General features: G+C 38.3%; 1 protein-coding gene across 3 annotated transcripts in view; it reads left to right on the forward strand.

Moving 5' to 3' along the window:
* The window catches only part of SF3B3 (splicing factor 3b subunit 3), a 44,061-nt gene that overhangs the window by 25,298 nt on the left and 4,596 nt on the right, over positions 1–14,167 (forward strand). For all 3 annotated transcript variants that reach the window (XM_010960958.3, XM_045521472.2, XM_045521477.2), the window contains 9 exons: positions 3,347–3,498; positions 3,801–3,956; positions 4,708–4,863; positions 5,541–5,684; positions 8,316–8,438; positions 9,120–9,274; positions 12,420–12,594; positions 13,331–13,536; positions 13,635–13,791. In XM_010960958.3, the coding sequence (XP_010959260.1) occupies positions 3,347–3,498; positions 3,801–3,956; positions 4,708–4,863; positions 5,541–5,684; positions 8,316–8,438; positions 9,120–9,274; positions 12,420–12,594; positions 13,331–13,536; positions 13,635–13,791 (1,424 nt within the window). The remainder of the gene's footprint in view (positions 1–3,346; positions 3,499–3,800; positions 3,957–4,707; positions 4,864–5,540; positions 5,685–8,315; positions 8,439–9,119; positions 9,275–12,419; positions 12,595–13,330; positions 13,537–13,634; positions 13,792–14,167) is intronic.

Consider the following 14,167-nt stretch of genomic DNA (forward strand, 5'->3'; position numbering starts at 1 on the left):
GTTAAAATTAAGCAATTCCTGTTGTTTTTACACACCAAAAATTTCCAGTTCAAAAACTTAGGGCTGGAGTAAAGCTTATAAGTTTGTTGTGTGAAGACTGATGTTGGGTTTTTGTTGTAAGTTATTAAGATACCATTTTGGGGATAACCATATCTGTACTCAATATTTTATGGTGGTGAACAGTGTGGTCTTAAAAAGCCATTTTATAAGGTGTCCCCAGGGTATGTGATACATGTTGACACTTATAACAAAATAATCTAAAATCAACTGTTTGTCTAGTGTTACTCCTTCTAATTTGGAAATTGAACCCTTACTCTGGATTCCTGGTGTAGCCATTAGATTACAACCATCGGGAAAGATCTTTGATCCTTAACTTTTTCAGCCACCCAGTTGATATACACAGATATTATTAACTGAAGCAAAAGTTTTGCAAAACAGTACTTACCTTTACTATGTGTGAAGCACTATCATAAATTACATTTATTTCTATATTTCTATTTTAAAATGCTGATTGAAATCCACCAAGTTGATTTTATGTCCTGCTAATTGGTCAGAATGCTAATATAGGTTATACCAGTATTAATACATTTTCATCTGGCCCTTTTTGCTGTGAAGAACACTGATTCTATTGAAAATGACAAGTAATCTTAGTTCAGTTGAACCACCTTTGGAGCAATCAAAATTCAAACTATGTCCTTGATGTGGGTGGGATGGATCAGACCTATGGCACTGAGCTCTGATAATAATCAAAACAGCATGGTATTGGCATAGAAACAGACATGAATCAACAGAATAGAATAGAGAGCCCAGAAATAAACCCACAGATTTATGGTCAATTAATCTTAGACAAAGAGGCAAGAATATACAATGGAGAAAAGATAGTCTCTTCGGCAAGTGGTGTTGGGAGAACTGGACAGCCACGTGTAAATTAGTGAAGTTAGAACACTCCCCTCACGTCATACACAAAAATAAACTCAGAATGGCTTCAGGACTTTGTTTAAGACAAGACACTATAAACCTCTTAGAAGGAAGACATAGGCAAAACATTTAATGACATAAATCTTAGCAGTGTTCTCCTAGGGTAGTCTACTCAAGCAATAGAAGTAAAAGCAAAAATAAACAAATAGGCCCTAATTAAACTTAAAAGCTTTTGCACAACAAAGGAAACCATAAGCAAAACAAAACAACAACCTGTGGAAAGGGAGAAAATATTTGCAAATGATGTAACTGACAAGGGCTTAATTTCCAGAATGTATAAACAGATCATACAACTTAATAACAAAAAAAACCAAACAACCCAATCCAAAAATGGGCAGAAGACTAAACAGATAATTCTCCAGTGAAGACATACAAATGGCCAGTATGCACATGAAAAAATACTCAATATTGCTGATGAACCATCAGGGGGATCCTCCACTGTTGGTGGGAATGTAGTCTGGTGCAGCCATTATGGCAAAAAGTATTGAAGATTTCTCAAAAAACTAAAAATAGACTTATCATATGATCCAGCAATCCCACTCGTGGGCATATATCTTGAGGGAACTCTAATTTGAAAAGATACATGTTCTCCAGTGTTTATAGCAGCACTGTATACAATAGCCAAGACGTGGAAACAACCTAAATGTCCATCGACATATAACTGGTTAAAGAAGCTGTTATGTTTATACAATGGAATACTACTCAGCCATTAAAAAAAATAACATGGATGGACCTGGAGATAATCATTCTAAGTGAAGTAAGCCAGAAAGTGCAAGAAAAATGCTATATGATATCACTTGTATGTGGAATTAAAAAAAAAAGACAAATGAGCTTATCTACAAAACAGAAACAGACTCACAGAGTAAACAAACTTATGGTTACCAGGGGGCAAGGGGGTGGGAAGGGATAAATTGGGAGTTCGAAATTTGCAGATACTAACTACTATATATAAAATAGATAGACAACAAGTTTTTTCTGTATAGCACAGGGAATTATATTCAATTTCATAGTAACTTATGGTGAAGAAGAATATGAAAACGAATATATATATGTATATGTATGACAAACATGCTATACACCAGAAATTGACACATTGTAAACTGACTATACTTCAGTTTAAAGAAAAGAAATCTTGTTCATCTGGCTGGCAAAACTTTGAAAATAAAGAATGGTCCAAGTATATCATTCTTAAGAAAAGTTTATCACTAGATATGGTACTAAAAAATAAAAATGCTCCAAAAAAAAATCCAAACTATGTCCTTGATGTGGGTAGGATGGATCAGACCTATGGCATTGAGCTCTAACAAGGGCTTAGGCTAGCAGGGTCTTTTAGCAACTTCTGCTAAGAGTGAGGTAGCCACTCCAATTTTAGTACCTTGTCTACTTGTCATTCTGTCCCATGTTTGCCTGATTTCTGTGTGAAGGGGACAGAAAGAGGGGAATTGATACAGAAAATTCAAATGTTAAGTAGGAAAATCTTAATTCTTTTTTAAAAAGCAAATATACCTTTATTTAGCATTTATCAAGCTTTATGCCAAACATCGTGCTGGATATGAGACACAGAAGCTGTTTTGTGCTGTAGGGTGGAATGTATGAGAAATAGATTAACTGGGATCTGCATGAGAAACTTTGGGGATTGCCTATATGACCTCCTTGAGAAACTCATTGGTGTTTGTTATCCAAATACATTTTATTAAATAAAAAGCAAATCCTCATGACCACTGAATAGTTACATTTTTAAATGTGAAAAACTAGAGAGGTCAAAGGGCTGACAATATCAACTACCTCATCCCTTTCATGGTTATACAATATTTATACATCACTCCTATTGGGACATCTTGGGAATCTCAGTTTCCAACCCTAGGAAGACTTAGTCTCATGGAAGCTTAATCTCTGTTTTGTTCGTTAGGTCTTGTGTTCCCCCATAAGCTTCTTTTGGAAGAAGATGGAGACCTTTCTTGGTAATAGGGAGTATCTTTCAAGAATGGATTGTGATTAGCATCTCGCATGAATAAACAGGCTCTAGCTTCAATATGTACAAATATTGTAGTATTCAAAATTTCCTCTTGCGTTGTCCTCTTGCATTTTTCTAGCAAATGTCTCAAGAAAATATTAGCTTGCAGAGGTATTAGATATGGGCATGTCTAATCTATACTGTTTAGCCATTTAAGGAAGTATGTCTGTAGGCTATTATGACCCTCAATTACCTTTTGGATCATCCTATGCTGTTTTCTACATGATTGTGTGTCTGATGACTACACATAGAAGAGCCTTCGAAGGTTTCTGAAGAGAAAACTTAGTGTGTCTCATTTGGCTTTGTAACTAATGAGTTCTTAGCTAACCAACTTCTTTCTTTTTCCTTTTTCAGATGAGTTTGATGCCTACATTATTGTGTCTTTCGTGAATGCCACACTGGTGTTGTCCATCGGAGAGACTGTGGAGGAAGTGACTGACTCTGGGTTTCTGGGCACTACCCCAACCTTGTCCTGCTCCTTGTTAGGAGATGATGCCTTGGTACAGGTGAGGATTCTCAGAGAGCTGCTTAACTGCTCACCTTTGTCCTTTTTTTGATCTCATTATGGTATAGGCTGTTGGGTTCACATAAAGCTGGATGCTACAAACTTCTTTGATGTGGATGTTGCAAAATATGAACTTTTCTGAAGTTAACTCTGACTGGGCCCTCTTAACTCTTTTTTTCATTGACCCAGCTGGTACGTCAAATGCAGTGCCTCTAGATCTGACAGGTCTGATAGGTGTCAGGGTCATGCTTGAGTGATAAGTCAAATTGCTAAAGTCAGGTTTCTTTCTGTTACTGCCTCTAGGTGTATCCTGATGGCATTCGGCACATACGAGCAGACAAGAGAGTCAATGAGTGGAAGACTCCTGGAAAGAAAACAATTGTGAAATGTGCAGTGAACCAGCGACAAGTGGTGATAGCCCTAACAGGAGGAGAGCTGGTCTATTTTGAGATGGATCCCGTATGTTATTTTACCCTTTACTGTGGGACTTACAGTAGGGTTCAGAGGTGAAGATAGGAGTTGCAATCCAGATACCTAGATTAAATATTCACAAGAAAGAGAATTGAGGAGGGAAAGAGTCCAAAAGCCCTTTTCATGGGGGTTGAAGGTGGATATGTTTTCATGTCTTTAATTCTAATTTGAGTTAGTAAATCCCATCTTAGCAATGAAACACTTTTTCTGCCCTTCACACTCGTACTTTCTACCAACTATTTGCCATACATTTAATCTACGATCTGAATCAATTTCGGAAATTTTATTTTACATTTATATATAGAAGGATGTTAGGTATACTTAATTATGGTCTCAGGATGTCTCTGGATATGGCCAACTGTATAGTCTAACTACGTATGATTGAGTTTTTTTTTTGTCCTTATTTGAATTCTCTTTCACCCAAAGTATTTTCATGAACAAATAAACAGTTTTATATATTTCCATTTCCTGAGAGCTAGATTGGCTTAGGAAATTTGTGGTGCATTATATTGCCAAAGGTCTCTTGATTCTCTTGTCAGTAATTTTGCTTGCTGTTTGCAAAATACTGTAGAGTTTAGTCTTGGAACCTCAAGTAGAGAAATTCTTAGTCATTGATTATAGTAAGAAGAGTGAGAGGAAGCCAAAAAGAACTTAACAAGCCCCCTTTTCTTCCCCAGGTTCAGGGCTTGGGGGTGAGTTGGAGTGGCTTGTGACCTTTTTTTCATCTCCATTCCTGTAGTCAGGACAGCTGAACGAGTACACAGAGCGGAAGGAAATGTCAGCAGATGTGGTGTGCATGAGTCTGGCCAATGTGCCCCCTGGAGAGCAGCGGTCTCGCTTCCTGGCTGTGGGGCTGGTGGACAACACTGTCAGAATCATCTCCCTGGATCCCTCGGTGAGTGTCACTCTTGACTTCAAGGATCTTCCAGTTATTGGAACCTGAGCACCTGGTCCTTTCCTGATGTTATTCTCTGAGATCAGCTGGACTGGACCCTGAAATCTATACCTTTTCCTTCTCCTGATTATTGTAGCAGCACACCCCAGAAGTCTTCTACAGTGCTTGAGAGATGCAGATCTAAGACTACTAAATTCGGAGGGAGGGAGTAGCTCAGTGGTAGAGTGCATGCTTAGCATGCACGAGGTCCTGGGCTCAATCTTCAGTACCTCCGTTAATTAGTAAACCAGTTACCACTCCTCTCCCTGCCCCCCAAAAAACACTTGATGAAATAAAACTATGAAATGCTTCTTCGACGTAAGTCTTGACTCCCTTTATTAGTTAAAAAAAAAAAAACCCAAGACTGTTTACAGAAGAGGATCTTAATATTTGAGGTGCCCTTTGCTTATTTACTTTTACCATTATCCACTTTTACAAAAAGAGGAAAGCGTGATCCTCTCTAGAGCTTGTTCTAAGGTTCAGTTTAACTAGTAGCCCACTACCTATTTATAATTCACTCCTCAGGTTTTCCCTGTCACAAGAAAGTTATTCTTCACTCCTAGAATTGGGTTTCTCTGGTTAGGTTTTTTCCCAAATGGTCACTTACCATGTTTTATTCTTGTCTCTTTCCCCTTTAGGACTGTTTGCAACCTCTAAGCATGCAGGCTCTTCCAGCCCAGCCTGAGTCCTTGTGTATTGTGGAAATGGGTGGGACTGAGAAGCAGGATGAGCTGGGTGAGAGGGGCTCTATTGGCTTCTTATACCTGAATATTGGGCTACAGGTAAGAGATCCAGAAGCTCACATTGTTGGTATCAGGACTTCTTTTATTTTCTTAATTCCTTTGTTCAGTACAGGCATTTTTGGTGCCCAAGGTTTCAGTTACCCACCTAATGAAAAGTGAATGGTGCTGCTCTCTGTTCCTCTTTTTTCAAGTCTAATTAGATGAAATCAGGGCTGGAAAAGAGTATTTTTATAAGCAGTCTTTGGTAAAATTACTTTGTGATCACTGTTCCGGGGCAAAAACTAGATGGGGTCCTTAAGAGTTGTCTATAGTTCTCAATATGCAGCTTTTGAAACTAATATAGTCTGTCTGTTTCCTTGAGGGATTGGTTCCAGGACCCCCCATGGATACCAAAATCCGAGGATGCTCAAGTCCATTATATACAATGGCATAGTATTTGCATTTTCTTCTGTACATTAACTCTTAAAAGTAATTGCTGTGCATGTGTGGCAAATCCAAGTTTTGCTTTTTGGAATTTTCTGGAGTTTTTTTTCCTCGAATATTTTTGATCCATGGTTGGTTAAATCCACAGATTCAGAACCCACAGATATAGAGGGCCTCACAGTTCATAATGGGCTCCGTTAGCAATAAAGGACCCATAGGTGTTCCCTGTTGTCAAAGCAGCTGAGCTCTTCATGTCATGAAAAGCAGGAACCTAAGGATCAGAGAGTGTCAGATTTTTGACCATATACTTTTCATTTTTCGTTATGGTTATTTACTCAGACATGTAAATAATCTAGCCCAGGTACTTTTTAATTTTACTTCTTAATTTAGAAATTCTCAAACATGCACAGGAGTTAGACTAATGTAATGAATCTCCATGTACCTGTCACCGGTTATCAGTGTTGCTATTTTCCTCCTCTTTTCTTTTTCCTAAAGTATTTTAAGGCAAATCTAATATGGTATATAATTTCATCTATAAATATTTAAGAATGTGACTCTAACAGATGTGTGTGTGTTTTTAAGGCCCTAATGTTATCATGCTTAACAAAATTTTAACAGTTGCTTAATATCATCTGATAGCTTCTGTGTTACAGTTTTCCTCCTTTTTTTCTTTTTCCAAAAATGTTTTTACTTTTGGCTCTACTCAGGATCTACATAAAGCTATCTCTAGTTTTTATCTGCTTGACTTATCTTTTTATGTTTCTTTTAATAACTGTCCCAACCTTTAAAAAAAAATTTTTTTTTTAAGGAAATCAGATCATTTTTCTTGTGGAATTTCCCATCTTCTGGATTTGGCAGTCATTCCTTGTGTGATTAATGTTCCTTTATTCTCTGTATTTCCTACAAACTAGTGGATAGACCTAAACCATGCTACCCATTAAAAATAGAATGCAAGCTGCATGTGTAATTTAAATTTTTCAATAGCCACAAAAAAGGAACAGATGAAGTTAATTTTAATGTTCTATTTAACCTAGTATATCTAAAATACCATTTCAGTTAGTAATCAGTATACAAATTAAGGTATTTTATGTTTTCTCCCTTTTTGTTTAAGTATGGGGAGAACTAAGTCTTTGAAATTTGGTATTTTGTACTTTGAACTTAACAGCACATTTCAATTCTGACTAGCCACGTGTGGCTTGATGGCTGTAGTATTGGATCGCACAGACCAAGACTTTGGTTAGATTCAGATTTAGATATTTTGGGGGGAGGAGGTGAGGGACAAGAATATTTTATATAGGTGCCATTTGCTTCCTATTACATCACATCAGGTGGCATATGAAGTCTGGTTGTCCTACTTTTAGTGATGTTTGAATGTATCTATTTTAAATGATCTCTTTTAAAGCTTCTTTTACTTAACAACAGCCATTGATACACATTGCCTAGATGCATTATGTCATTGGGGGATGGGAAATGATGATTTTCTAGTTCATTCTTCCTTTAATTAGCTGAAACTTTTCTCTAGAGACAAAATTTTCTTCATATCTTTGCTTACCCTGAAATACAGTTAATACAGGGAAAGGTAAATTTCTTTTTTTTTTCCCTTTGTTTACTTACTTTCCGAGTAAGGACTTGATGCCATAGCAGTCTTCAATGAGGACTGAGGAAGTGTTTTTTTTGGTTTGTTTGTTTGTTTTTTAACTAACATGAACTTGCAGATTTTTATATATTTGTGCTTCCAACTATTGCAGTCTTTGTTTTGGATGTTTAATTGCCACATTTTAGATGAGTGGGAGTTCCCCTTTGAAGTTGGCTCCTTTGTCCTTTTTAACATGATCCCACTATCTTTGGGGGCTTTGACACAACAAAATGGCCCACACATATCTGGAACATTATTACCCCAGACCTGAATTAGCTATTTCTCTTAGGATTCTTATTCTTTTTAAGGGAAATGGTATGTGGACACCACAGTGGGTATGGATATTTTAAACTGCATATGTCTTAAAACTTATAAACAAGAGTTTAACATACATGGTAAAAAAATTTTTTTAAGTATATACAGTGAAAAATAAGTGTACTTTTCATACAGTAAATGCTTAACAACTATTTGATTTAGTGAGAGAATGAATGAATTATTAGCATATTCTTTAAACCATCTGCTCATTTTTTTCCATCTGCTCTGAAATAAAGTAGCTAAAGGAGTTTCCATTATGTATATAGGCTTTACCCATTCCTCTCCTTTTTTATCAGAATGGTGTGCTGCTGAGAACTGTCCTGGACCCTGTCACTGGGGATCTATCTGACACCCGTACTAGGTATCTGGGATCCCGTCCTGTGAAACTCTTTCGTGTCCGGATGCAAGGCCAGGAGGCCGTAAGTAATGAAAGGGCTCAGGCATTATGTTTTGATGTTAGTGGCATCAGCTGAGAAAAGTCCCCTTGGTGTGAGATTTGCTCTGATTAATTCACCAGTATTATAGTTGGTCAGACATTAGCTCTATTTTGATTAGTTTCCCTCATGCGGGAAGTCTTTGGTTCCTTAATGCAGAGCTTAACTGGAGTTTCATGGCACTGTGCCATGATTTGGTAATGGGTGAATCAGAATATTGATGCCTTCTGTCCTCAGGCTGAGCAAATGGAATGGACTGAAAGCTGAAAACCTCCCATGTAGGATACCATTACCCATGAGCAACCTGGTGTCAATATCATGGCTTACTGTGTAATATGAAAGAGGCTGGGAAGTGTTGTGTCCTTTGTAACTAAGAATATTAGTGGTGGTGTGTGCTCTGCTGGCCTTATGATAGTATTCCCATTTTACACTTGTGGAAACTGAGGCTCAGATTGAGTAGATCACCTGGCTGGTAGCCAATAGCTTTTAGCAAATACTAAGCCATAGTGCCTCTTCTCCAGGCATCTTTTTCTTAAGGTTTTTTTTTTAGGTTTCTAAAATTCCTTGGGATATTGTACAGACTAAAATTTGGGGTTAGGGTAGTTTGGTTAGCATACTGTGTTTGAGCTTTTCCCAAGTTTATTGGAGATGCTTTTATTTCCTCAGGTGTTGGCCATGTCAAGCCGCTCGTGGTTGAGCTATTCTTACCAATCTCGTTTCCATCTCACCCCCTTGTCTTATGAGACCCTGGAATTTGCATCTGGCTTCGCCTCAGAACAGTGCCCTGAGGGCATTGTGGCCATCTCCACCAATACCCTGAGGTGAGAGAGTCCCAAAGTTGAAGCCCAAGGAGAGACTGGCAAAGAGCCAACTTTTCACTGTGTGGCTAGTGTGTTGCAATTGAAACCTTCATTTGGCTCAGGATATAAGTACCTGGTAGCCAAGTTTTGGTGTTCGGGAGTTTTAGCTTCTGTTTAGACTTTCAGGGCCAAGTTATAATACTCAGCAGAGTAGTTCAGTTTGTGAAATTTAAAATTCTTGTTTTCCAGATACATGCCATTGGGTTAGTTTTAGAGCAGGCATTGAATTGGTGTTTTGTGGGTTTGTTTTTTTTTTTGTTTGTTTTTTTGTTTTTTGGTTTTTTTTGTGGTAATGTCTCAGAACTTTTAATATGCTAGTGTCACTGTGAACCTCCAAGGTTTAGAATCTTCTGGGCAGGATTTTTCTTTTTTTTACTGAAGTATAGTTGATTTATAATGTTTCAGGTATACAGCAAAGTGATTCAGTTATACATACATACTCTTTCAGATTCTTTCCCATTATAGATTATTATAAGAAATTGAATATAGTTCCCTCTACTGGGTCCTTGTTGTTTATCTGTTTTATATGCAGTAGTGTGTATCTGTTAATCCAAGATTGATCCCTCTGCCCCCTCCCCCCGTCACTGGTAATCTTTTCTCACTCTGTCTTGTCATTTTCATTGTTAAATCTTAAATTTTAACCTCAGTATAATTATTTAGGCCTTTGCAGGTTGACAGATTATTTATAGTGATCATGATAGAGTGAGCACTATATATATTGCAAGATAGAAAATAACCTATTTAGTGTGACTTCTCAAGGTTTTTTTGCGGGGGTGGGTTTTAATGCCACTGGTGTCATTCATGTCCTAGTTATAACTTTTGACAGTTCCCAGTGGAACTCTTGCCTCTTGATACATGAATCACTATCACTTGTCAAGTCCCAGATTTGTCTGCAGCAGCTTTCAGGAACTCTTCAGTCATTGTTATCTCTCTTTCTAAGTTTCAGGCACCTTTGTATACCTTCTAGTCCAGCAGAATTGCTCTCCGCATGCCTTCATACATTCTTTCTTGGTTTTTTATCTATGCACCTGCCCCTGGAATGTTTCCCATACACATCTTTGTCTGCCAAGGTGTAGCCTCATCCATGGACCCTCTAATTGTTTTATCTACGCGTGCTCATCTCCTAGGTTCCTATAAATTTAAACAATTCCACAGACTTTCAAGCTTTTTTTAGCAGCAGCAGATTTTTCCCACAGAACAAAGTTGTGGAAGGCCTCTGTGTGAAACAAAAAAGCAGAGTTCTTGGAAGCATAGTTTAAACACTACTGTTTATAGTACTTACTGTCAGAACCAGTCAGTTCCACTTTTGACTATTATGAGTAATGTTGCTATGAACATTTATGTGCAAGTTTTTTTTTAAACACCTTTATTGTGGTATGATTCCTACAGAAAACTACATATTTCAGATGTACAATTTGATGAATTTTGATAGATGTATGTACAAGTTTTTATGTGGGTGTATATTTTCATTTTTCTTGGGCTTATTTCTGCAAGAGTGAAATTGCTGGTAACTGTTCAATTTTTTGAGGAACTGCTAGGCTGCTTTCCAAAGTGGCTGCACCATTTTACATTTTCACCAGTGCGGTATGGAGGTTCCAATTTCTGGACATCCTTACCAACACTTATTATTATATGACTTTTTGATTCTAGCCATCCATCCTAGAGAATGTGAAGTGATATCTTGTGGTTTTGATTTGCATGTCTTTGGTAGTCAGTGATATTGAACCATCTTCATGTGCTTACTGGCTATTAGTTCTTTGGAGTAATGTCCTTTTAGATCTTTGCCCATTTTTGTAATTTGGTTATTGTCTTTATATTATTGAATTGTCAGAGTTTTTTATATGTGCTAGATACAACTGTCTTGTCAGATAATATGATTTGCAGATATTTTCTCCTGTGGATTATCTTCACTTTCTTAGTAGTATCCTTTGACACACAAAAAGCTAATTATTTTTTAAATAATTATATTTTAAAAATTCCATCTGAGAACTGCCTGAAGTCAGCTTGGGTATCACCAGTGCTATATGCCCCACTTTGACAAACTCTGGCTAACCTCATATTTTCCAAGGAAGAATACAACATTGAAGCATCTGTGTCCCCTCCCATATTGTGTTTCTCACTGAAAGCAGGTCCTCCCTTTGTCTGGAATCTGCCTGTTGGCGTGGTACTGTTCCTTTATGAAAACAGGTAACTGTGTGGGTGGGACCAGAAGAATCAAAGCTATAGGATCTGTGGTCGTGGTTTTTGTTTATGCCATACTTACATTTTTCTTGCAGAATGACAATTTTTTAAAAACTTCTTTTTTCTTTCTTTCTTGTATGTGTGCGTGTGTGTGTGTAGGGGGAAGTGATTAGATTTATTTATTTTTTTGAGGAGGTACTGGGGATTGAACCCGGGACCCTGTGCATGCTGAGCATGCACTCTACCACTTGAACTAAATCCTCCCTGTAGAATGACAAGTTTTGATGTTTAAATGGTTGATTTCTTTACTCTCACATGCGTTAAGTACTATATTTTTAAGAGCATCTGAATTCTGCTCATTTTGTACATAATTTGGCTTAGGCACATCTCTGTCCTTTTTGACAAGGTTGTACGTTTCATACTTGCTGCCTCTTTCTACACTGTTGCGGATTTCCTAAAGCTTAGGTAATTTTCGTTCAGAATGGCATCCACTGTATTATGGAACACTGTCACACAAATACTGTATGTCGGTAATTGCAGTGCTTCACAACAAATTTGAAATTGGTATTCTTTATATCACAGTTTGCCAGTAATAATCAGGAGGAAATTTTAACTTCCACTATCATATTATCATTGGAGGGATTCAAAAAAATTCCTTTGGGGATTCTAATGTAGATTTCACTGGTGAAAACTGGAATCACCATGAACCAGTGGTGGCCTGTTGTGAAGTAAAGGGCCTTTCCCAGATCTCTATGTCTCTTGCGCAGAATCTTTTAGATTAGAAGGCTAATGTTTCATGTTACCTAATTCTACCATTAGAGCTTTAGGGGTTGATGTGTTTTCTGTGATAGCTTATTGACCATTTCAACACCAGTTTCTTGGTCCTGAGTGAGTGACCTATTAACTGCATTGACTTTTGCCGTAGGATTTTGGCGTTGGAGAAGCTCGGTGCTGTCTTCAATCAAGTAGCCTTTCCACTGCAGTACACACCCAGGAAATTTGTCATACACCCTGAAAGTAACAACCTTATCATCATTGAGACTGACCACAATGCCTACACTGAGGCCACAAAAGCGCAGAGGAAGCAGCAGATGGCAGAGGTAATGCAGCTGAGCTTCAGGGTTCAATAACAAGGCATTTGTGTGAAATTCTATTGAAAAGTTTAAACTGCTATGTAATTGTTGGTTATTGTCTTTGTGATATTTAAGATCCAGATCCTTCAAGTGGAGCCCTCTGCCATGGTCATTGGTATTAGAGACTTAATGGCTCAGGACTAAAGCACTGACCTGGGTTTATTCAGTATTCAGCTCCCTCTCTGGACTCCCTTCAGTCCTTGAACTTCTAAAACATTCTGTGTTATATGTTCCTTGGATTCGGGCCCAAGAGAGCTTTCGTATTCCCCGCAACACCAGCTTCTTCCAGAAATCATTTCCCTGCAAAAAGCAAACAGTCCCAACCATGTAAAACTATCTGGCCTAAAAGAGAAAGGAAAAGTAGTCTTAGCAAGGGAAATCAGATGATTAGGTAGAAAAATGGTGTTTTCATCTTCATGTTTCTCAGACCTCTAGTCAAGTATTCACCACAGCCGATGTCAGTTCTTTTTGGCATTGATATTTAAAAATAAGTACCTAGTTTCTCTTTCAGTGATCTTTCCCCTTCCCCTTGTCTGTACACCTCTTTCGTTAATCTTCATTTTGGGAAATCCTGATTTTGGTGACAGATTTTGCTACTTTGTATATTATGAGAACCCCCTGGAGGTGTTTTTGCCGCTTGTCCACTTCTCACCCGGTACCCACCTCTGAACACACCAATTCCTCCTTGGTTCTTCGGATTTAGGAAATGGTGGAAGCAGCAGGGGAGGATGAACGGGAGTTAGCTGCGGAGATGGCAGCAGCGTTCCTCAATGAAAACCTCCCTGAGTCCATTTTTGGAGCTCCTAAGGCTGGCAATGGGCAGTGGGCCTCTGTGATCCGAGTGATGAATCCTATTCAGGGGAACACACTGGACCTTGTCCAGCTGGAACAGAATGAAGCTGCTTTTAGGTAAGGAGCCCAGGGCATCAGGGTTTTTGGAGACTGGAATGGGAATTATCTAGGCTATGACTAATGCCTGACTCCTGATTCTTTCTCTGTAAATGCAGTGTGGCTGTGTGCAGATTCTCCAACACTGGTGATGATTGGTATGTGCTGGTGGGTGTGGCCAAAGACCTGATACTGAACCCCCGATCTGTAGCAGGAGGCTTTGTCTATACCTACAAGCTTGTGAACAATGGGGAAAAACTGGAGTTTTTGCATAAGGTAGGAACTAACCAGTGGTTTCCCTGAATCATGGGTCTTACTAGACTTTTCCACTTTTGCGTGAGTTGTGGGTCGGATATTTTGGTGACCATTTAGAGAGCCAGCTCATTGGTTTCTGATCCATCTCTTGATGGCACAAGAGAAATATTAGGGCTTGCATGCTCCAGTGAAGCTCTGCTGCCTACTGGTGCCACAAGAAACGTGTGTGCTAACCACCCTCCATGGGGAGATACATCACACACTGAATAAGCCCCTTGTTTTCTGGTCTTACTAAGTAGGCAGCAATTTGTGACCAAAATCCAGCAGTTCTAAAGAATTAATATTCTCAGGGTGGAGGTAATGGGGGTGGATTACTGTTTATTTGGTTACATAGTTC

The sequence above is a fragment of the Camelus bactrianus genome, chromosome 9 (assembly GCF_048773025.1).
Source record: "Camelus bactrianus isolate YW-2024 breed Bactrian camel chromosome 9, ASM4877302v1, whole genome shotgun sequence".
Lineage (NCBI taxonomy): Eukaryota > Metazoa > Chordata > Mammalia > Artiodactyla > Camelidae > Camelus > Camelus bactrianus.